The sequence below is a fragment of the Anabas testudineus genome, chromosome 7, assembly GCF_900324465.2.
Source record: "Anabas testudineus chromosome 7, fAnaTes1.2, whole genome shotgun sequence".
NCBI classification, from domain to species: Eukaryota; Metazoa; Chordata; class Actinopteri; order Anabantiformes; family Anabantidae; genus Anabas; species Anabas testudineus.
Genome location: NC_046616.1, coordinates 9,068,525 through 9,092,003, shown reverse-complemented (window position 1 = coordinate 9,092,003; position 23,479 = coordinate 9,068,525). Strand labels below are relative to the sequence as shown.

Sequence of the window (23,479 nt, the reverse complement as noted above, 5' to 3'; positions counted from 1 at the left end):
AGTTTCAGGAATAGTCCTAGCTTTTTGTTGAACTTCTCGCTTTGTTCTGATTGCTCCCCCGAAAGTCTATTTCAGTGTCTATTTAATGTCTTTCTGCAAGTTTAATGCAGGAATTTAAGGGTTTTGTCAAGTCTCTGCTTATTTAAAATTAACAACTAGTACTGGAGTATTTGTTCATAAAGGGTGCAGTCGTTCGTATTTTTTCAGGGGTTTCTCTGCGTTTATAACATCACTAGACATACTGAATGCAGCCCTTCTTTATTCTCAAAGAACAGATGATTTCCTTTTTCTCCATGTAGGTGGGATCTAACACAAAATGTCCTTTTTTTATTATATGTTCAATAAAGATCTTAATGGAAAAATCTCGCAGTGTGATGTGTCATTTTGCAAAAACCTTGACTGCAGTATCAACATGACCTATATCCTGCTAATTATATAAGAAACGCTCTTTCATTAAGAGATGGTGCTGTGGGGGGGGAAATAATCAGCATCTTTGGTTTGCAGATGTACACGGAATCCGTTTGTTCCTTCATCAAACAAAAAGAGGATCAGCAGCTGATTAGACTCCAGTGAAATCGATAGGACACCACATTATTTTCACAGATCGATCTTTGCTGGAAGTGGAGCGGTTCAGCTGAAGTCTTTTGGTGACACATTATAGTCAACGAGCGATGACTGTACTGGGGGGGCGGCGCATGCGCGGTAGGAGCCCCGGAGCCGCAGGAGATCAGAGCTGGTAAGCCAAATTTCAGTTCCGAAATTATCTGTAAACACTCATTTGTTTCGCATTTTAAGATTTCCTGTAATTAAACGAGACACTAGCATCTCTAAACAACCTCCGGTGTAAAGGTACAAGTATTTTTTTTATACTCGAGGTAAAACCGATTTGGCGTTACCGATAAAATCAACCACAAAGCTTTTCACCTTATAATAAATATTTAATAGTGGCACACGTTTAATTAACCCTAATCCTGGTCGAGTTTATTAGTTTCAAATAGCAGAAGCAGTCGCTCCGAGGTTGGTAAAATACACAACATGCTTTATGTTGTTGTGAGGTGAAATCGTTGCCCATTCATTTCAGATGTTGGCGGATTGGGTGACAGGGTTAATTTTTCAGTATATTGGATTTCAACAGGATTTCAGACACTGCTTTTTCACATTTCTTTTTTTTTTTTTTGTTTTTTTTTGTTTTTTTGTCTGACGGATTTCAGATCCACCGCCATTTTAACAGAAATGCTGGATTTTTATGTGAGCGTGGATTTGGACGCTTGTGCGTAAATATTGGTGTGTCACCATTATTGTCTTTTTATTGTAGGTAATGGGTGACTGTTAAAAAAAAAAACAACAAAGTCACACGGGGTCATGGTTGTTGATGGAGGAAGGGATATCTGCTCTGCTATCTCTGTATAAAATGACACTAAAATTAGAATTATTTTATTTTCTTAGTTAAGTAGCCAAAAAAATCTAAGTCTGCTGTGTAGTTTTGCCATTTAAAAATGTTTATAGGAGCCATTTTAGGTGAAACTGAAAGGCAGTAAATATACAAGAAGACAAAGTGTGTCAGTCATGCTTCAATATTATTATATTTAAATAATTGTTGCAGTCATGTTCTTATGTGTTCAGAAATAATAGAGCACCAGACTGTCCTATGGGTGAATAGTCATTTTTCCCATGTTGTGTTAATAATACAGCAATAGCTTTTTATAATTAATAATAAAGTAAAGTGCTATATACTCGTACATATAAATCAAACCAAAACATTTTACCCTATGGTTCAGAATACTTTTTAAAAACTGCAAATCTCTATAAGTTAAAACTACTAAAGCAAATCCTCAGGAATAGAAGTAGAGGAGAAATAAAATAGGACCTGAACCCCCTTTGCACTAACACATCCTGTCTTCAGCGCTCCGAAGTAAAGGACAGGGACACAGCAATGAGTGCCAAAGTGAACATGGAGGCTCTGCCCAAAGAACCTGATCGCGCCCCGTCCTCCTCGACCCCCTCTGAGGCCGTCCTAATCTGTGGGAGTGATGGAGTAGCCAGAAAAGCTCGACCCCAGCCCCACACCACCACAGCTCTCCTCCTACCAGGTGAGCCTACAAAAAGCACATATAAGGATATGGTATGACTTTTCATTAGAGCTGAGTCAAGTAGTTCATTATTAAAATGCATTTATAATGGATGAATAATTTCAATTATTCCTTGAGCGAAAAGTGAAAATGTTGCACATCCATTTGATTCAGTTCCTCAACCGGCAGGATTTATCTTAACAGCACATTGAATATTGTGGTATTTTTTATTTATGGGACAGGAATTTCAAGACTTTTGAAGTTGTTATGTCTGCAAGATGTCGCATTTCACAGACCAAACCATCAGTGGAATAATTGACAAAGTAATAATCACATTAATAAAAATGTTAGTGGCAGCCCCAACATTGATATAGGTCTCATTATATAGATTATTACAGTTAGTGTATGTCTCAAACCTTTCATGACACTGATTTAGTGATGTGAAAGCACCGCCTTTAAACTTTCGTGCAACCCTGAGTCCTAACACAAGGACAACCTACCTGAAAGTGTCAAACTGGGAACCTGGATTTAAAGGGGAACTGCAGTGTTTACAGACAACTGGGAGTACTACTGTACTGCATATGGTAAATAAAAGTTGAACAAAGCTTTTTGTGGCTCAAGAGGGAGCTGCATGAAATCTGATAAACTGCGTCAGGTCAAAAAGAAAACATCTGAGGCAGATCTCTACAGACCCCTCTTCAGCGCTGCTTGAATTTTTGTGGCATCTCTCTCCTCAGCTCCTGCACCCGGCCATCAGAAGGTGGAGGTGACTCCAGCTGTTGCCGTGGGCGACCCAGGTAAAGGTGTCAGGGCTGGTGAGCTGGCTACGCCCACCCTGACGGCACAGGTGGGTGGGGCTTGTAGCATTGTCCACGTCTTAGAGTGGAAGGAGGGGATGGCTATTCTACCCAGTAGCAACCTCAAGGTAAAGTTATGTTTCCGGTTGGAATATGTTTACTGAACAGTTTTTCCAGGTGTAGCAGCCCAACAAGCTTCATTTCCCTCACAACATCTCAAGCTCTTTTTCACTTGCTTGTTTTGTTCTTAAAGAGCTTTATAGATCGCCCCGTTGTCTCACTTGGTAAGGTCTCATTGATCTTATTCCCACAGCAGTTAACTTAACTCAGTCTGATTGGAATCCTGTTCACAAGCTCAAGTGCAGCAGGAAACTACTAAATGAGGTGCACGTCAGCAAAATGTCAGGAAACAGACAAACAACAAAATAGCAGTGAAAAAAATGTATTCTTTCCTGAAATAACGGGGAGCAGCTCAATAACAGAAACTATTGATTAATACATAAAGTAATTTATTACGTGAAAATATCAAACACCAGTCTCAAATGTGAAGAGTTGGCTGCTGATCGTCTTGGTCATCATATTGTTTTGACTTTTGTTAAGAGAAAATCAACATTGCATTCATTGACCATTCATCACATTTTTTCACAGTGTATCGACAAAACAATATATATAAATTTAAAAGTCTATTATAAAAAAAGTATGAAAATGATGATTGCATTGCAACCATTAAATTAACATCAATTCTGTTATGAGATAAGTCAACTTGTTATCCTTATACTGAGGCTGTGCATTTGTCCCACTACAAGAATTTAACATAGGATTTAACAGTCACATTAAATAGTGTCATTGCTCAGTTTCTGTGCAGAATCTTCAAGCTTCACTATAAAGGACATGTGAAATGGACTATTATGTACCAGTTTTTAGCTGATAAAAACTTTAACACCAAACTGAAACTGTAGCTGCCACGGTAACCACTAGATGAACAAAAAGCGATGCTGCATTAATCACAGGAAACTCCTGATTAATTCACTTTGTTAGGCTGATGTTAGGAACCTGAAACAGGCACTGCTGCATATTTTGTAATTGCCTGATTGTTTTGAGGAGAAAAGGGTCGAATAGACGTGGTAAAACATCGGGACACATTTTGACAGATGGATCCATTGATGCATGTGTTTGTGTGTTTTGTGTAGTTCTGTGTGAGTGATGTAGGTACACTGAGCACGCTGATCACCCCAGGGACAACCAGCAGCACCACTGAACCAGCAGCAGGGACTTCTGGGCGATCTGTTGACGCAGAAAGCTCTCCAGCAGACAAGCTAGGTAGATTCATGGTTACATAAGGCTGTAGTAATGTCAGGGACTGAAAACAGAACACTGCAATTTAGCGAAACATTTTCACTTTGTGCTCACAGCACTGAAAACCTTGAAGAGTGAGTTGCTCACAATTTCAACACCTGACACAAAATCAAATGTCTTGAAGCGTATGAACCATATGTTGCAATGCAGCGCTTGTATGATACAAATTAATAAAATAAAATGAGTGTCTTTGCAGGTGTTATACTAGTTAAATTTGTTACTTTCTATACATGGCTGCCCTGATATGAAAGATTTCACAGCATGCCCTTTTCACTAATCTCTTGTGTGTGTATTAAGCAGAAATGAGCAATAATTACATCAGCTGCAGAAGAGCTCCTCTTTACAAGTAAAGTGTGTGCAGCAGCTGCTTCATGTTAAAAATATCAAGTAGGCATCACTTAGATGTTTGGAATAATCTAAATCCAGCTGAAAATTAATAGAAATAATCAATAAGACGTGGGAATAGACAAAACAGAAACCCAGACCAGGAAAGGCAAAGCAGAACAGCTGAGAGGTTCATTTAGATTTAATTATCTGTATCATCAGGCTTCATCTGGAGCCTCTTAACAAATTCCCCTGCTTTTTCAGAGGTGTTGGCTCCCGTTGGCTCTGTGAGAGGTGCAGCTGTTGAGCCAGAGAGGATGGTGCCTGTCAAACCTGAAGTCCAGATCGGACCCGGACAACAGAACCACGATCCCAGGGCTCAGAGGACTTACACGGAGGAGCTACGCAGAGAGCCCATCACTGACAAGTGGGTTCAAAACAGCGACTTCAGCTTCACACATGCATCTCTACAGACAAATGTACATGCACATACTGAGTCACTTGTGTGTTAATGCTCACTTTAATGACTTTTGTGTCCTGGCAAATGTTTGGTTTACAAGAAAATTTCACACATGAAGAAAAAAAAAACACAAAATGTCATTTGAAGTGAGAAGTAGAAGAATGTAAAACAAAGATATTAGTATGGTTTATATTGAATCATGCACCCTGTGATGTGAGTAAATAGTGTTGTGTTTGAATATTAGTGTTTCTCCACCACATGGTATCAGCTTGACTCTACTCGCCTTTTTATGGTTTTCTATTGGGCAAATGTGGTGGAAAGTACTTTGTGGAGGTGATACCAAAAGGGGGTGTGATAACACTGCAGACTACTGATTGGTCAAAAGCATTACCGCTGCAAACAAAGTCGTCTCGGTGTCTGAACTCTGAAGTCTGAAGTATTTGCCAAACTCTGGGGTTTCCCTTTACAAAATCAAAGATAATCCACAATTGAGAGTGTGTAAGGTGAGAATGAAGCGGGAATGATGTGTTTAAACAGGCTCTGTCCTCTTTGCACCTCAGGAGGAGTGTTGGGGTGGAGAAGGTGCCAGCAGGAGGGAGGGTCTCCTCACTAAACCCTGATCACCTCAAACCCATGAGGAAGAGGAAGAGGAAGGAGTACCTGAGTCCATCTGAGGAAGACTCTGACATGGAGGGCACGGTGCGACACAACGTTTATCTGGACACAAATTAGAGTTAGATGTTCTCATGTCTGATGAGTCTAAGTCTAATTATGGTATTTGTTCACTTTAAGAGAATTGTTTTTTATTAAAATGCTGCTGTAATTCTTTCTTTCCATGTTTGTAGGATGAGAAAATGGATGACTCTAAAGCAGACGGCAGACACATCAGAGGAGGTTATTATTTACATTTCTTTAGTTGGACTCATAATCTTTCATCTTTTCTTGTGTCATCTCATCTCAGCCTGTTTTCTTCAGTTTGAACTTGTTCCAGTTAAATGTTTTGAAATGCACATTGTATGAACGAATTAACAGGTTGTTATTATTATTTGCTGCAGCTGGAGACAGTAAGACAGAGCAGTGGACGTGGGCTCAGTATTTAGAGGAATCCAAAGCTGTTGCTGCTCCCAACAAACTTTTCCAAGAGGTACATTGGAGTTTGTCAGAGAATATTCATACTGTAGTTTCAGCCCAAGCAATATCTATGTACAGGTTCACCCTTAAACCTTCTGGAAGAAAGTGATGTTTGCAGTCAAAAGCCTGCGTTAATATTTAAGTTCTGTTGCAGAGCGTAATTTTGAGGGTCTTCTTGGAGTGGCTTCATTTTACTTATTTTTCTAATCATCTAAACATTTTTGTTACTCAAACGTCTCCCTGAAGACTTATTTTTATCTTAAGAAAACAGAGTGAAAACATTACTACAGTAATGATGAAATCTGTTCTCTACTTATTTATCCCGTGCGTCTAGTCCCAGAGAGTACCAACGGTGAAGAACGGCTTTAAGCAGGGGATGAAGCTGGAAGGCATCGACCCGCAGCATCCATCTATGTACTTTGTCCTCACTGTGGCTGAGGTGAGCCAGACATCCATTAACGCGGTCGATAGTAGTTAATGGCCAGGCTGATCATTTTAGATTAATAATCACTCTTTACTCACAGACTTATTTGCATGCAAAAGTCCAGTTCTGCCTTCTGCTTTCTCTCATATATCGGGACATCATCCAGGTCTGTGGGTACCGGCTGCGGCTGCATTTTGACGGCTACTCCGACTGCCACGACTTCTGGGTGATTGCCAACTCTCCCGACATCCACCCTGCAGGATGGTGTGAGAGCACTGGACACAAACTGCACACTCCTAAAGGTCAGAGGTGACACCTCGAACAACCAGAGAGCTGTTGCTCTGGAGAGAAACTCTGTAGGATGCTTGTTCATTTCTGCTAAAAGTTATATGAGAACATTGTACAGCTAGTTATCTGGTGTTAGCAGAAAGACTTTGGCGCTGTCCAAACAAAACAGCAATAACTCGGTCACCAGCACCTCTAAAGGTCATTGTTGTATGTATGTTTTATGTTGTTTAAACCGTACAGCAACTGCAACCTTCCTTAAATTGTTCCTTTTAACACTATCTCGACTTCCCACTGTGTAAATCTTGTTAATCTTCTGTCTCTTGGTGTTTTGTTTAGGCTGTAAAGAAGAAGAGTTTACCTGGAGCAACTACCTGAGAATGACTAAAGCACAAGTGGCTCCCAAAGAGCTTTTTGCCAGCCTTGGCAGGGTAACTGCCTCTAAACAGTACATGTACAATATACGATATACGATATGTAGGCATATTAACAGTCAGACCATACAATTATTAATGTATCAACATCGTTTATCATAAGTCTCTAGTCTGTTGGACTATTTCTACTTAATTTTTGCACTTGCTATGTAAGTTTTAATATTTTCTTCTTTCTGTTTAGATCGATGTGAAATGTGGTTTTGATATAGGAATGAAGCTTGAGGCCGTCGACCGGATGAACCCTTCTCTCATCTGTGTAGCAACTGTCACTGACGTGGTGGACAGCCGCTTTCTGGTTCATTTCGATAACTGGGATGACACATATGACTACTGGTGAGCCTCTGAGTCTTTCTGGATGTGTGGGCTGTTGGAAATGATTAGAAAACAGAGAATTTATATCATACTCAGCAGCTGTGGAGAAACTGAGGCTAAAGGTAGACTGAGAATGACAAGAACAGGGTCTATTTTTACTCTAAATCGTTCAGCCTGAAAGCCCCAGATTTTGTCTTTGTTTAACCTTAAACATCCTCACGTTTTCCGTTAATGTTGTTTTTATTAGACCTTGCCTCAGGACTGTTTCATTTTTATCTTTATTCAGCTCTAATTAGTTTCTACCAATGTTACTGTAAACTGTCAACTAACTTTATTTATAACACTTGGTGTTGTTGTTGTTGTTGTTGATGATTATCTAAATATGCAGGTGTGATGCCAGCAGTCCGTACATTCATCCTATTGGTTGGTGCCAGGAGAGGAACCTGCCCCTAACACCACCTCAAGGTTTTTAGTTTGTTCCCTGTTAATTATTAATTTACTCATGTTCTTAGCAGCAGCAGTCATGAAGTTAAAAAAGGTTCTGTGATTTAGGCAAATCTAAACACACTTAAGATTTTATGGGCCTGTCCTCGAACATAATCACAAAGATAAGCACAAATTACAAATAAAGATGGTAAATAATTTGTGTTTTCTTGCACTAGATTATCCAGACCAGGGCCGGTTCTCATGGTCTCTCTACCTGGAGGAGACTGGTGCCAAGGCGGTGGCTGCTGAAGCTTTCAGAGTGGTGAGAAAAAATAATAAATGTACTTTTTAGAAAATGTAATAAACAGTATGACGGGAAATGATTACACTTGGGCCTCTGATTTAACTGTGGTCCAGTGATATAGGCCGGCAGAAATCAGCAGCGCTGCTGACAGCAGAGCCAGAGTTACAGGACTGAAAATGTCAGATTACAAATAAAATAATTCATGGTTTGTTAGAGTCCTGGTCATATTGGTTGCCTGCAGTATATATTTAAGATGATGTAAAAACACCTGTACTGAAATCTCAGGTTCAAATCCAGTTGGAGACTTCTGTTATCTTTCATTTCCCATCGCTCCAAAACCATTTCCTCTCATCTCTCTATAATAGTATAAAGAAGTAGCTGTTAAATACTAGAAATTAAGAGCTCTGTAGGTAAAACCAGGTCTTGCTTGACATGTTTTGTTAACATGAACATACCAATAAAGATGTTTTCCTGTCATCCTCTGCTCTGTCTACAGCGTGCTCCCCACAGTTTCCAGAGTAAGATGAAACTGGAGGCTGTGGACAAGAGAAGTCCTGGTCTGATCAGAGTGGCCACAGTGGAAGAAGTCGAGACTCACCGGATTAAGGTAATAATCTGTATGTGTTTGTGTGTCATAAATATTGAATTAGTAAATGTCTGAGGCAGTGAAGGTGATGGTCTTGTACGTATTAATATGTTTCTTCAGCTCTTTCTGCCACTAATGGCTCTGAAGCTGGAATACGTGCTAACGTATAGTGATATATTAATGTACATCTTTACAAACCAACCCCAGACACAGGTTGAGCTGTATTGTGCATCTACAGCTTCATCTCTATTCTTCATCTCTCTCCTTTTTCAGGTTCACTATGATGGATGGAGTCATGTCTATGATGAGTGGATGGACTCAGATCACCCTGACATACACCCAGCAGGCTGGTGTGAGGCGACTGGTCACCCGCTAAAAGTTCCTCCGCGGGACCCCAAAACACAGCAACCACATGGTAACAACCCGCAACACATGTCTCTCTGTTTGACAAGTCAGTTATTTCCAACATGCAAGCCAAATTATTCTTAATGCCATCAACTCATTATTGACCCTATTGTATTTGTTGATATGCATATTTTTTTCCTTTGGGGGGAAAATGTTCTTGCATTAAGGGAAATTGCTGTGTGAACATAAAACAAACTACTCAACAAACCACTCTTAACATGCTCACAGACACAGACACAGCATCAGTTTCTAATCAGTTATGAATTTACTGATGTCTCTGTATCATTTAGAACAAACAGTTATAGGTGTTTTCCTTCTCTGACCTGTCAAAATATCTGCTATGCCCTTTTTTCGTTTACACAACTTGTTAGCTAACATATCTGTATGATGTCCCTTCACACGACTGTTCATCTTTCTGTATTTGTCTGTATGCAGGCGTGAGGGAGCCTCTGGTTCCAGGCCAAGCCACCTTCCCGTCCTCTGTCCCCTGTAAACCCATCAGTCACCCTAGAACCAACAAGTACAGCTTCCACAACAGGTCAGCGCTGAACTCTGATTAGGTTAAATCACCATTTATGAAATGATGATTTCATTGTTGGTTTTCCTTCTTCTCACTGTCTATTCACTCCTTCGCTGTCTTCGAAACAGGAAGTGTCCAACTCCTGGTTGTGACGGTTCAGGCCATGTGACCGGTCGTTTCACTGCCCATCACTGCATATCTGGCTGCCCGTTGGCTGAGCGTAATCAGGGCAGGCTGAAGGCTGACCTGTCAGACACAGAGTGCAAGAGGAACCTTTTCTTTGGCCAGAGAACCAAGAAGACCCATTACCGTGGCAGGTAGATGTATGTGTGTGTGTGTGTGTGTGTGCGTGCAGGTTGGATTTTGTCTCACATTATTGTTTTCTTCTGTTCCTAGGATTGGTCGTCCTCCCAAATACAGGAAGAACCAACAGAGAGACTATCAGAGTGAGTTTTCTAAGTGGATTACCAGCATCCCACTGAGTGGATTTAATCAACATGTGAAATGTGGAAGCTGTTTTGATGATAGTTAATCAAATCAAGATCATTTTTACATGTGACGCCACTGAGCTTCAGATAAATAACATCATCAAACAAGCCTGATTAATGTTGTGTTGGTAACTTTACTGCAGGTCTAAGACTTCTCTAACTTCTCTGACTGCAAATAAAAACACAGTCAACAATTAAATAGTTTAATTAAAGACAGTCTTTTTTCCTCAGACCTGTCCTCAGAAGGCGTTTATCCATCACTGTTCATGTCAGCTCTGAGCGGTCAGTCAGACAGGACTCTGTCTCTGTGTTGGGAGCAGCACTGTAAGCTGCTACCGGGCGTTCAGGGCATTCACGCTGGTCAGGTGGCGGCATGGAGCGTTGAAGAGGTGAGCAGATATTCTCACTTACCTTTCATATCTATTGTTTTCTTTCTCTGGTCTTTCTGATTTCTCTGACTGTAATAAAGAACTCAAACCTGATGTGTCTGCGCTGCAGGTCTTCAGGTTTGTCCAGAATCTAATTGGTTGTGAAGAACAGGCTCGTCTCTTCAAAGAAGAGGTGAGACCACCTAGTGTATTAAATTAAGCTGCACAAAATTCACATGACATCGTTATCATGCTGCGTTTTATGTAAAATGTTCGTGTTAGTCAGCTTTTCATTGCTGCTGTTTTTTGCTGATGACACTTTCTTGTGTTTGGTTCATGTAATGATGACTTACGATGCACTCCAGATGATTGACGGGGAGGCCTTCCTGCTGCTGACCCAGACCGACATTGTGAAGATCATGAGCATCAAGCTCGGTCCTGCCCTCAAGATCTCCAATGCCATCCTCATGTTCAAAAGCACAGACGAGGGACTCAAGTGATCCAACTTATTCACCAGGGCTTCAGGCCTCTGATCATCATGTGCCAAATTCATTCTGTTGCAGGGAAAAGACCCTGACCCCTTTTTTCATGTGTTCGGTGTCTTTACCCATCAGAGAGAGGAAGAAGGGCTGGGGGGTGGTGTGGTCCAGTAAGGGTTATTTCAGGAAAAGTCAGTACGTGAAATTAGCATATTCCAGAGGGGAGAAATGGAGGAATGCCATGAAGTATATGGACTTATTGGTGCGACGGGTTAATAGAAAAAGACTGAAGCAGTTAAAGGGGAAACATCAGAAGTTCTCAGATTTTACTGTAGTGTTTGGTTAAAACTGTAGTAAAATACATTTCCAGGCGCCTATTTTGTACTGAATTGAAATTAAGGCACATTGGACATAGTTTAAATTAGAAACAAAATTACGCAGCGTTAACTACACACCTGTTGGTGTTACGTGCTTCTTGTTCTTCTATAGACCAGCATCCTGCTGCAGCTTACAGCCATGGAGCTGACACACTTTCTGAATGACAAAAGTTCCTGTTCCTGCAAGCTGTAACAGTTAGAACTGTACTCAACACCTGCCAGAGGCCGATACCCAGAACTTGATGAAGCTGTCTTTGTGAAAGCCTCTGACACGGCACTAATAGGACGGAAATATGAAGATTGAGATATGGAAGAGATGGGAGGACTGTGGGCAAAGAGAAGGAGTCAGAAGTTAGATGTTAGTGAGGCTCTTCCAAGCTTCAAGGTTTGTGCAATACTAAAGTTAAGACAGTACTGTATCCTCTTAATTTTGCAGCTCTTTTGTTATCAGACTAATTCTGACACTAACAAGAAACAGTGGAAATTAAATAAGCTACTTTTTCAGGCTTTTGAAAAGGGTTTAGGTTTTTGTTAGTTTAGATAAAACCTTGATCTCAGCCTCAGTTTCGTGCTTATTTTGAAATACCAGTCATTTGTGTTTACTGCCTCAAACTCAAGTGATGCGGTAGCTGTAATTTCACATGCTACTCTCCCATCTAGAGTTAAACAACGATTTTTGTTTTTATCTCAATATTCAAAAGCCTTGAATTATTTTTTGCCATTTTCTTCTTTGATATTTTTTTTTATCGTTGACAGATGAATAGGGCACTTTGCATTGACATTTTAGCACAAACGTGAAAAAGAAATTGGTTTGTACACAATATTCCCACATTTGGTCACTAGAGAGTGCAAAAATCCACAATTTAATGCTATAAATATGGACTTGAAGTCTAGAGACAATGCAGCTCTCTGCAGTTTACATGTGATAGAAACTCCATTCAGAGTGTGTTTTTTGAAATGTTTACACTTTATGTCCAAACAGGTTAAAAGATGCTGTTTGGATTTAACATTGTGAGACAAAATTAATTTTAAAGGAATGTTTTAAGGGCTCTTGCAATCTCGAATATGACGTCTTTGTGTGTCTCTCTGGTGGGATTTGTTTGTGCGTGTATGCGTGTCAAGATAATCTTGAGTCACAAACTTCATTCAATTCATATAAATTAATAAATGTCCAAAGCTGTCTTGTCTGATTACAGTCTCTGTGGCTTGTCTTATTTGAGGGATCACACAGATTGCATTTTGTGTACTGTGTGTGTTACACAATTGTCTATTAACTTTTCCCCAAATGACCAAATCGTCATCTACAGTTGACTGTGCTGGTGACAACTCCTTTCACGCCCTTTCTGTTTTCACTGCTTATCTTCTTGTTCCACTGCAGAAGCCAGAAAAACAGGCATTGCTGATAAACCTGCTGCTGCAGCAAAATGAAAGTTGACTGTTAAATGTTTTATACAAGAAGAAACAGCTGGTGTGCAGCACTTATTTTTAAGCTTCTGGAAGGAAGATGCTAAGAAATCTGGAGACTGTTGCTTTTAAAATAAAAATATGCTTATTTGCATAAGTGGAAAATTGCAGAAATGGGTTTTGTTTATTGTTACTTAAATGTTTGACCTTCACTGTGTAGAGTAATGTGTGTGCAGAGTCCAGTAGGCTGTTTTCACATTTATCTACTGCAGAGGTTTCTCTATGCTCATGGTAAATTAAAACATAAATATGAGCATCATAATCATAATCTGTTTTATAGCCAAGTATGCAAACAAACATTTTTTGGAAAAATGTTGCACAAAGCATCAACACAGCAATAGTTTAAATTGACTCCACATTAACAGGTATATATGTAATTTATAACTAAAAATTTATAGAAAGAACATTTCTAGAAATGATTATATCTATAAGTGTAAAAAAAAAAGCCTTGGCAGCTACTTCTCTTATTTTGAAAGCAAAGAGTAGAGTCCGGAAGAGCCACACACACACACACACACAGTGTCACTGAGAGCTCCGCCTCACTTTAAGCTCTATATCTTTTCTTCAATGATTCACTCTATTGAGGTCGACCGTCCTTCACGACTATTTAACAAAATTAAAAACCGGTCTCAGATCAGTTTGAGCTCTGAGCTTCCTGCTCCTCTTACAGCTCTGTTTTGACTTTCCTCAGAGTCCCCGCTGACTGCACACTGAGCTCTTCACCCACTCCACACAGGTGAGAATACCGCTGCCTACTGATTTCATACCAATCATCTGGATTATCTGGTTCATTTTTATTCCTTAAATTAGAGGATAGCAAATGTCCCGGGATATTTATACATTCTCGCGTCTCTTCTTTGGAGTATTGTGGTGTTTTCAGACATCATACTAGTTTTTTATTGAGCTGCTTTGATGTAAAACTAATATTTTGTATAATTTATTTCATACATATTACTGAGAGACTCTGCGTTTATAGTAATTTTACATAATTGATCTCACTGTGATACTTTTTATAGGGTTTTTTGTTAGTTTTTATCTGTGTTAAATAGGTTCTTTTTACTCAATTACTGTACAAATACTGTATATACTATTGTGCAGGACTGTGGAATAGAGTGTCCTTGAAAAAGTTATTACCGATCTTTGAGTTTGTGACAGAAAACATTATTTTGTTTCATGCACTCTAGCATATTTTTAGGTTGATTCTATGATTCTGAATCTGCTGCTTGTTCTGAGGAATAAACCTCTGGATGGAAAGATGCTGTTTGCCTCAGCAGGTGTTGTTGGAAAAATATGCAGCTAAACTTGCTTGTGATAGGTTTCAAGCTTTTTAACCTGCTGACACGTCTTTATATGTTAATAATCCTCAGCCATGTGGTGTCAGATTAATTCACCTTGACTTTGGTCTGATCAGGAAGTGTTTTTTACTCCTGACTAGCAGTAAGTGACTCATGCAAACTGCAGAGAAAAAGTAATTAAGGTTGCTTCTACATTCATTTAATTTTTTGCATTCACCTTTTTGAATTACATGTAAATGAACACCAGCTATGTCTTATTCAGTCATGTATTTACATCACATACCTGTCAGAGTGTAAATAACTGGCATAAACATGGGTATAACGTCATAAAACTGACAGTTGCAAATGAATCAGACAAGTTAGCGAACAATAAACACGTAGAAGATTTTACACTGGGAAAATTCAACTCATAAGAAAAAATAGTCAAACTGCTGTTTCTCACATTAAGTTCAACAGATAGTGACAAATTTGATATTCTTATTATGATTGTGATTATTATGAAGGCTTTTTATTTATTTTTCTTGACACAGGCTTTTAGGATAAAATCTCTGTTAGTGCTGAATGTTTCTGTTGGTGCAGCCGGACTGACGAAAACGAATAGTAAAGTTAAATTAAATGTGAAATTTAGCATCTCCGGTAAATAAACATCTCTGGAGCCTCTGGAGCAAAAATAAATAAATGTGTGGGCAAATTTTAGTTCAATACCGATGATAAGAGGACATTTTAGCTGCTCGTCCACAACTTGATATCAGAGAAAAAGATTTAAAGATTTCAGTTGAAGTTAGAAATTTAGTTGAGTTAACTAATCTTAGGGTGAGGTGGTAGAGAAAGCATTATGCCAGTGCGTATCCTCACAACGATAGAAAGACCAGTGTGTGTGTGTGTGTGTGTGTGTGTGTGTGTGTGTGTGTGTGTGTGTGTGTAGGAGCGTGGTCATGCTGTGTGTTTTGACAGATATGACAGTGATGCAGCAATATTGACCCTGTAAACATGTTCACTCACACAGCCTCTCCACACAATATACACACAGTATATACAGTACATATATATATATATACTGCATATATACACAGTGTTCTTCAGTGTGGTTCTGTTGTTCCAGCAACTTGTTGCTTAAAAACCAGAACTACCAGTTCGGGATCCTGGGTTTGTCTTGGTGAACTCAGCAGTCTCGTCTCTCCTCTCCTCTCCTCTCCTCTCCTCTCCTCTCCTCTCCTCTAACAGGTCTGTCAAACACTGATGCTGAGTCTCCAGTGGGAGTGGAATGGATCATAGCCATGGCATACTCTGACGTGAGTGGACTTCAGTCTTCGTACTTGTTTAAGTTTATTTTATTTTTAGTAGTTCAAATTAGAACCACCTACACCAGCTGTAACAACAAATTAATATATTTCAATAGTACAATATGAGATTGTTCTTAAAATGAGTCATTCTGCTTAATGAGTACTTTTTACTTTTGGTACTTCAAGTATATTTTTCTGATAACATTATAAATGTGCTTTATATCATATTTCTACTTTTACTCCAGTAAAAAACTCTTTCACCCCTGATCACATTATGTCATGTCAGCTCCATCCAGCTACAGTATAATCAAGTTAGAGGGCAACTCAAGGCAACATCGGGTATCACAACAAATACTGTATATCAACAGATTATGTGCAACAGTGACATGTTTTCATCAGAACTTCTGCAGCTACACAGTAATCACCAGTATGACTCAGATCCTCATGTGTTTATCTTCCAATTGAATAATCTTTCCTTTTCACTGCCTGTTTCCACTTCATGGAGATATTTTGTCTCCATAAAGATTGCTTTAGCCACTTTGTGTGGACTGTTTTGTCACAGCTCTGTCACCTGTTTAAGTCCCTGGGGGACAAACTGACCTTCATACCCAAAACTCTAAATACTGATCTGATCCCTCTCAGTCCTTTTCATATATTAAAATGCACAATGACTCATTTATTTTGCTTGTTTTTGACTATTTGATTTATGTTTAACATGTTTACTTATTTCCTTTTGTTGAATTCTGTTTACTTTTTTTCTCAGATGCACTCACCATCCTCCTCTCCTCTTGATGATGTCAACCTGGGACCTTCAGCAAACCCACAGTCAGTAACTTTGCTTTCACCCAGCTTCATGTGGCTTGTTGTTGTAATGAACAGAGGATTTTTCTTTAAGACATAGAGATGTAAATCTAGCATAAATACAATAAACTATTAATGAGTTTGGACCAGGTATTTTCAGGAAATATTGTCAGAAAATATCTAATTGTTAAAGAGAAACATTACTTTTGATTTGAATTTTAACAATTCATCCACTTTTAGTTTACTTTGTGATTGTATATGATGTTAGTGTCTGTCTTGTTTTAGTGCCAGGCCCACTGACTTTGACTTCTTGGCTGTCATTGGCAAAGGAACCTTTGGAAAGGTAATACTGAAATAATGCCTTATTTAACAATCAGTCAAGAAAAACTAAGTGAACCCTTTGAAATTACCTTCATTCAGATCTTGGTCTGAAAACAGTGAATTTAGACTAGTGACACACAAATCATTGTTCCTGTCCATACTGAATACATCATTCAGACACTCACAGTGATCTTCATTAATTTACAATAAACAAACATGATGCTCTTGTACCTTGATACTCCACGATGCTATTTTAGGGACTGGAACTAAGCATGAATAGTTGAAATAGGTGAAAACCGTGCTTCACTGTATATGGTGTAAAAAGGGCGCTTCTAACTAACATGGAGACATTGGTGGAGAGAATGATTTGGAGCTGCCTTACTTTCTCTGAGGCTGGACAGTTTACCATTGTGGAAGTTTAGAAAGATTTCGCAGAGCATATGCAACACTACTAATACTACTGCAAACTTCTAACTTCAAAACCTACGTCAGCCCAAAAGAGATGCTGTAGATTCACCTCAGGAGAGTGGTTCACACCAGGTGTCCTGAGAATATGTCTGAGCTGAAGCAGTTCTGTCAGGAAGAATGATCCAACGTTCTTCTGCTCCTCTCTGATCTGCAGCTACTGAAAGTGGTTGTTCGTGATCATTGATACCACAGGAGGTTGGACCAGTTAAATCCAAGGTTCACTGACCTCACCAGCACTTTGAGTTTTTAATGGACATGTTCCATGAAGATGTGAAATACTGGTTGTTGCCTATGGGAGAGAGTCGGAGAAACTGTGCTGTTTGTGTGTTGTAAGCGTAAACACATCGTGCTGCCTACAGTACGCTTGTGACATACTGCAGATGAAAACTCAAACACATCTTATGATCTATTGATGCATAAAAGCAGGTCATTTGAATGGGTTCAGATATTTGTTCTTCTTCTTTATGGCAGTTTCTTTATTCACTCCGTTCACATATTTATGTTGATTAAGAAATGTTTATTTGGCATGAGATTATGTTAGACATCAGATTATGATATAATGTAGTGCCTATTAATGGTTGGTCATATAGTGTAGATCAAGTTCCTCTACGTGGATCAAGCATTGATTTGATTGTACTGACTCAGTAAGACTTAAACAAGGCAGACTAAGAAAGAGATAGTGAGCTGCTGCTGACATTGCAGACAGGGTCAGAGAGAGTTTAACTGCTGACTAGTGCCTGATCAAAATGCCCTGCCTGCTTCATGAATCATTAACTTTACAGTCTACCGATGCCTCTCAAAGTTACTTGAACATCACCTGGTTAGAGGAACGGCAAAACACTAGAAATGAAAATGACACCAGAACAATGAGTCACATTGAAAGAATCCAGTAAACTCAGAGTTGTTTAATATGGTTGTTTTTATTGACTACAATGCGTCAGACCTTTTTTTACGTAGCACAGTATCTACACACTTGTCAGATTTCTCAGTATCATCTGTTTCCACCAATCACATCTGTGCTGCGTGTGCTGTTCTCAAAAGGGGTTTAATGATGCTATGTCCTGACGGCACTGTGTGGAGATGGTGGCGAAGACTGTTTACTAAACAAACCACTAACAAGCAAACTCATATGCAGGTCCTGCTCGCCAAGCTCAAAGCCGATCACAAATTCTATGCTGTCAAAGTGTTGCAGAAGAAAGTCATCCTGAAGAAAAAAGAGGTGAGAACCTGCTTTCCCAGAATTAAAGCATTGTTTTGACATTTCTAATCATTATATTTCTATGTAATTCAGTTCTTACTTGTATCTTACATAACTGGGTTTATACAACTGTTTATATACCAAGAAAGTTGAGGCATCAGTAATAAGAGAGAAGTGGCTAACGATAAACTGACATAAACGTACCAACAACAAGCTCTAAATGAGATGTCTGTGTGAGATTATAACCAGGAAATCAAAGTGGACAAATCTAATTTACATCATAGTTCTCTGATGTGACAGGCAACAGTGGATGAAGGTGGAAAATATGTCAACTTGAGCCAAGAGGAAATTGTGTGTGTGTGTGTGAAGTGTGTCATTATCTTTGAGTGTTATTAGTAAACAGCTTTTTCACCCAGCAACACGATCTGAATCTTATCTAATCTACAGCTTGTTCTGTGCAAAAGGACAGATTTTACAACTCCCACAAAATAAACCGGGTCATGTCAGTGTTTGTCTGACAACACGGTGACAACGAGTGATCAAGCGCACTCCTTGTCCTTTTAATCAGAGTATTTCTTTCTGCTCATAGTGAAGCGTTAATTATCTGACCTTCATGTCGCAGCATTTGTTTTATTATAACACTTAAGTATTTTATCTTGTTGCCACACATTTTTTTCTGTTTTTTAAGAACAGCTTTTAAGTAATGTGGAAACTTCTCAGGTTTGAACATGACATGAGAAGAATTATTTTGAACTTATTTCTTAACCTTTAAGCAACATTTTTAAAAACAAGCTGGCTTACACAGACAAATATTATAATAATAAATTAAAATAAGTTATGGAAACTAATAAGAAACAGATACTATATGCAAAAATCGAAAAATTTTGCAATAAAAGATCAAACTGTGTTGCGCATAAATTGAGCTGTGTGCTCAAGCTGTGACTCTGCTAGTCTGCTGAAAACTAGCTGCAGTAGAAAGGAGCAGAAAAGACTGAATGACTGAGAGAATTTTGTGGATTGTGACAAAGGTCATGAACCAATTGATAAACACAGAACACGCAGAACCAAAACAATTCTGTGAACGGAAGTAGTGTTGTGAAAGATGCAGATAATCAGCCATTGGAAACACTTTTGTTATTTTTTGTCCACAATTAGATGTTGAATGTAAACTTAAATGCTCTCATTAAGACAAATTTTTCTTGTATGTAGAGTGTATCATTTTTCATTTCATATCATTTCAAGTCTTTTAAATTTAATGTGTTTGTGTGCAGGTAAACAGGCCAACAAATATATATATAATATATAAAAAATATATTTTTCTCTCTTTAGCAAAAGAACATCATGGCAGAGAGAAATGTGCTGCTGAAGAGTCTGAAACACCCGTTTCTGGTTCGGCTTCACTACTCCTTCCAGACTGCAGAGAAACTCTACTTCGTCCTTGACTACGTAAACGGTGGAGAGGTAGCGTGTGTGTCTTCAGCTATGCAAAAACCTTGTTTCCGGTCAAGATGCCACTGAACTTTAGCATGAAGTGAAGATCATTATTTAGATTTGGCTCTTAACTTGTGCCATAAAAAATAAGCCAACATATTTAAAAGGGGAAATTATATTTATCTATGTCAAACACCAATAAATCACAACCAGATTAATTTAATTTCCACAATAAATGAGACTCTTGTTGACTAGATTAGCACCTTTTGGACTTTACAGTGTGTTGGTTTACCTGGTCAGGTTTGGCGGTGAACTTTACTGAGCCAGTTTATGACTGAAGGTTTATGTCTTTATATGGCTGTAATCGGAAAGGAATACCTCATTTGTTTATCTGCATAATTACAAAAACAATCACTAATAATTTGACAAAGGAACAGTTGACATGACTCTCATTATGCACAATAAATATGAAGCTACACTGAGGAAATTAGCTTAGTTTAGCACAAATCCTGAAACTGGATAAAAACAGCGACTGTAGCTTGGCTATGTTCTGTGGTAAAGCTCAAAATTAAAATTCAAACAAATGTATTGTACATGTTTGTTAGCACAGAAGTAGAAATTCATCCTTTAGCTCACATGACGTTGAGCATTATCATTAAAAGTTACATTTACATTTAGCAGACACTTTTATCCAAAATGACTAAGCATTAGGAAGTCTTGCTGTGTCACATTATCACATTATTTATGCACGTTTGCTTCCTTGTTCAGCTGGGACACAGCAGGCTATAACAGTGTCTTAATAAGTCATCCTTTATTTACACGTGTCACATAAAATCAGACACAGCTCGCTGGCTTGCAGCCAGTAGACCTGTTTTCAAACACTTTACTTTGCTCTTATGCTGCTATGTTGAAGTGTGTGTCATGACCATAGTTTAACATGTTTTATTACCTTTTAAAATTAATATTTTGTTTTGCATATTATATGCTTAAACATTGCTGTTCTTGTGCTCTTTCTACCTTTCTGCAGCTGTTCTTCCACCTGCAGAGAGAGAGGTGTTTCTCAGAGCCCAGAGCGAGATTCTATGCTGCCGAGGTGGCGAGCGCTATTGGTTATCTTCACTCTCTCAACATCGTTTACAGGTCAGACAGAGTCACACATGCTCACACTGTATTTTGTGAAAAATACGAGATAAAAAAATTCACTATCGAATTTTCCTTTGTACATTGACAATGTGCTCATGTTTTGCTCATTGTAGAGATTTGAAACCAGAGAACCTTCTTTTAGACTGTCAGGTAAATCAGATCAACACATTTACCTCAACACATATAAACTCAACTATTCAGTTAGATTTGTCACTAAAAACATACAGTTTTGTATGATGAATGTCTTCTTGTGTTCCACATGTGCAGGGCCATGTGGTGCTGACAGATTTTGGTCTGTGCAAAGAGGGTGTAGAGCCGGAGGGAACTACCTCAACTTTCTGTGGGACTCCAGAGGTGAGTTAAAAAATACACATATAACTGGGAGAGGAACCCCAGAAAATCATAACAACTAAACAGTAAAGTAACACCTGAACCTTTACCAATCAGTCTATCTTCTTAATTATGTTTCTCTCCTACTTTTTTTTTCCCTCTCTGTCCACAGTACTTGGCTCCAGAGGTTCTTCGTAAGGAGCCATATGACAGGACAGTGGACTGGTGGTGCCTGGGAGCAGTGCTCTATGAGATGATCTATAGCCTGGTGTGTGTTTGTTGTATATGTGGTTGATTTATGGGTTATACTTTCTGGAAGCACACTTATCTTGCAGTTGTCATTTAAAGGAGTAGTGTGGCATTTTTAGGAACAAGCATTTTAAATTGCATTGCATAACTTTCTACTAATGATGTCTCCTTTACTTCAGCCTCCGTTCTACAGCCGCGACGTCGGTGAAATGTACGACGGGATCCTCCACAAGCCGCTCCCGCTGCCTCCAGGCAAGTCTGATGCTGTCTGCTCTCTGCTGGTGGGTCTTCTGCAGAAGGACCAGCACAGACGCCTCGGGGCCATCGCTGACTTTGTGAGTCCATTAAATTAAAGAATGTATTTTAACATACACAGATTGTTTCCCAGACAAATCCTAGTCTTAAAAGGATTTTTTTTCAAAGTGCAGCTGCTGATAAATGAAGACATATATCTTTTTTAAATAGTTTTTCTGATGACAGACCTGCATCAAGTTCCTGTAATAAAATATGAAATAATACTTGTTTGGCCTGTCAGGTGGTTTGAATAGAAAATCATCAAATCATCTGTCTGTATACAGATGACAGATGTATAACTTTTCTCTCTTTTATTTATAGCTGGAGATAAAGAACCACACCTTTTTCTCGCCAATCAACTGGGATGACCTTTACCACAAGAGAATAACACCTCCTTACAACCCTAACGTGGTACGCTCAGTCACACTGCCTGTATCTGCTCACGTTTTACACTCCTTTTCATTTGAAAGCCACATTTAGCCTGTTCCTGTCTCCTGTTAGCTCAGTGTGTCCATCTACTCATCTGTTCACTAAATGTCATATAATACATATAACAGATCCTTTGATCAAATTGATCAGTTTTTAGTCACCTTAAACACCTGAAATGAGTCTAAAATATCTACAGTACAGTACTTCAGTATACTAGTGTGCGCAGGATACAGTATAAATCTACATGAACTATTGCAACAATACACATACTTATATACTGTTTCTTTTTTTCTGTGACAGTGCATCATGAGTGACATAGTCATTGAATTTTTCAGAAAGGCCCAGCTGACACTCAGCATATTGATCCAGAGTTCACCAGAGAAATGGTTCCTAACTCGGTGAGTCGGACACCGGAGTTCAATGCCAGCACCAGCTCCAACAATGCCTTCAATGGGTTCTCCTTTGTTGGCAGCGAGGACAGCTTCCTGTGACACATCCTAATCACACCCCTTGTGAGTTCAGATCCCACATGAATAAAAGCTCCTTGTCTACTCTGGTAGCTACTACAGGAGTCCCACAGTGCATCTGTGTTTCACTGCTGCAGGGATTTTCGAGTTGTTCTCCTTTGTGGAGAAACAGGGGCATGTACAATACAAAATACCTTTATGAAAACATTTAAGGTTCAAATATTTGAAAACCTTTATGATATAATAGCAGTTTGGATATTTTCCAGACCTGCTACTGGAGAGGTTGCAACAAATCTAATAAATAAATAGTAAATAAAGAGCAAGTGAGGCTGGGTTTTATACTTCAGTATCAGACAGTTCACAAACATAATAACCTGGGCTTGAAACAAGGACAGGCTGAAAAAAACAAATGCTTTTGGAGAAATTCCCCTTTAATTAGCTTTTTAACAGCAGGTATCAGCAGGCTTTTGTCACATCGGTGTGATATCTTAAAGACAGTCGTCTGTTGTAATGGCTGACAGCATTTAACCAGCATTTAACTATTTTAGCACAGATTTTACTGCTGCATTGCTTTATGGCACAAAGGTGGATTCCTGCACAGAACATATATCCTTGTACTTGTAGTAACTATTGTTACATAACTGTGTACTACATAAAGTACACGCCGATCCACCCGTGCAAATGGATGTCAGCGTATGAACATGTACCACTTCCTATATATTTAGAGGCCTGAAGAAAGAAAGGTCATGAAAAAGCTAAAA

The 23,479-nt window shown here is 38.9% G+C and overlaps 2 protein-coding genes across 2 annotated transcripts; both read left to right on the top strand.

The window, feature by feature from the left end:
• The first annotated feature begins 606 nt into the window (after positions 1-606).
• On the top strand, positions 607-13,061 carry l3mbtl1 (L3MBTL histone methyl-lysine binding protein 1). The gene is made up of 22 exons (XM_026367010.1): positions 607-736; positions 1,904-2,090; positions 2,807-2,994; positions 4,057-4,186; positions 4,811-4,973; positions 5,567-5,705; positions 5,852-5,900; positions 6,062-6,150; positions 6,472-6,576; positions 6,728-6,863; positions 7,186-7,277; positions 7,462-7,613; positions 7,981-8,057; positions 8,255-8,340; positions 8,819-8,929; positions 9,182-9,323; positions 9,749-9,851; positions 9,962-10,150; positions 10,230-10,279; positions 10,553-10,710; positions 10,820-10,882; positions 11,055-13,061. The coding sequence occupies exons 2-22, from the start codon at positions 1,934-1,936 to the stop codon at positions 11,187-11,189; spliced, it is 2,514 nt and encodes an 837-aa protein (XP_026222795.1). The 5' UTR covers positions 607-736; positions 1,904-1,933; the 3' UTR covers positions 11,190-13,061.
• A 526-nt stretch (positions 13,062-13,587) lies between these two features.
• Positions 13,588-23,460, top strand: sgk2a (serum/glucocorticoid regulated kinase 2a). Its single transcript, XM_026367952.1, has 13 exons — positions 13,588-13,745; positions 15,529-15,596; positions 16,351-16,412; positions 16,674-16,731; positions 18,313-18,396; positions 19,705-19,836; positions 20,834-20,946; positions 21,063-21,099; positions 21,217-21,303; positions 21,452-21,547; positions 21,708-21,863; positions 22,144-22,233; positions 22,587-23,460. Exons 2-13 carry the CDS (start codon positions 15,582-15,584, stop codon positions 22,740-22,742), a joined length of 1,086 nt encoding a protein of 361 aa, XP_026223737.1. The 5' UTR covers positions 13,588-13,745; positions 15,529-15,581; the 3' UTR covers positions 22,743-23,460.
• The last annotated feature ends 19 nt before the right edge of the window (positions 23,461-23,479 follow it).

What these genes read in the sequence shown, in the direction of transcription:
- l3mbtl1 (XM_026367010.1), top strand. Translation starts at nt 1,934, where the DNA reads ATGAGTGCCAAAGTGAACATGGAGGCTCTGCCCAAAGAACCTGATCGC. An exon ending in TTGTCCTCACTGTGGCTGAG is followed by an intron (nt 6,577 to 6,727) that starts GTGAGCCAGACA and finishes GACATCATCCAG; the next exon opens with GTCTGTGGGTACCGGCTGCG. An exon ending in CCAACAGAGAGACTATCAGA is followed by an intron (nt 10,280 to 10,552) that starts GTGAGTTTTCTA and finishes TTTTTTCCTCAG; the next exon opens with ACCTGTCCTCAGAAGGCGTT.
- sgk2a (XM_026367952.1), top strand. An exon ending in ACTACGTAAACGGTGGAGAG is followed by an intron (nt 19,837 to 20,833) that starts GTAGCGTGTGTG and finishes ACCTTTCTGCAG; the next exon opens with CTGTTCTTCCACCTGCAGAG. An exon ending in TCGGGGCCATCGCTGACTTT is followed by an intron (nt 21,864 to 22,143) that starts GTGAGTCCATTA and finishes TTTTATTTATAG; the next exon opens with CTGGAGATAAAGAACCACAC.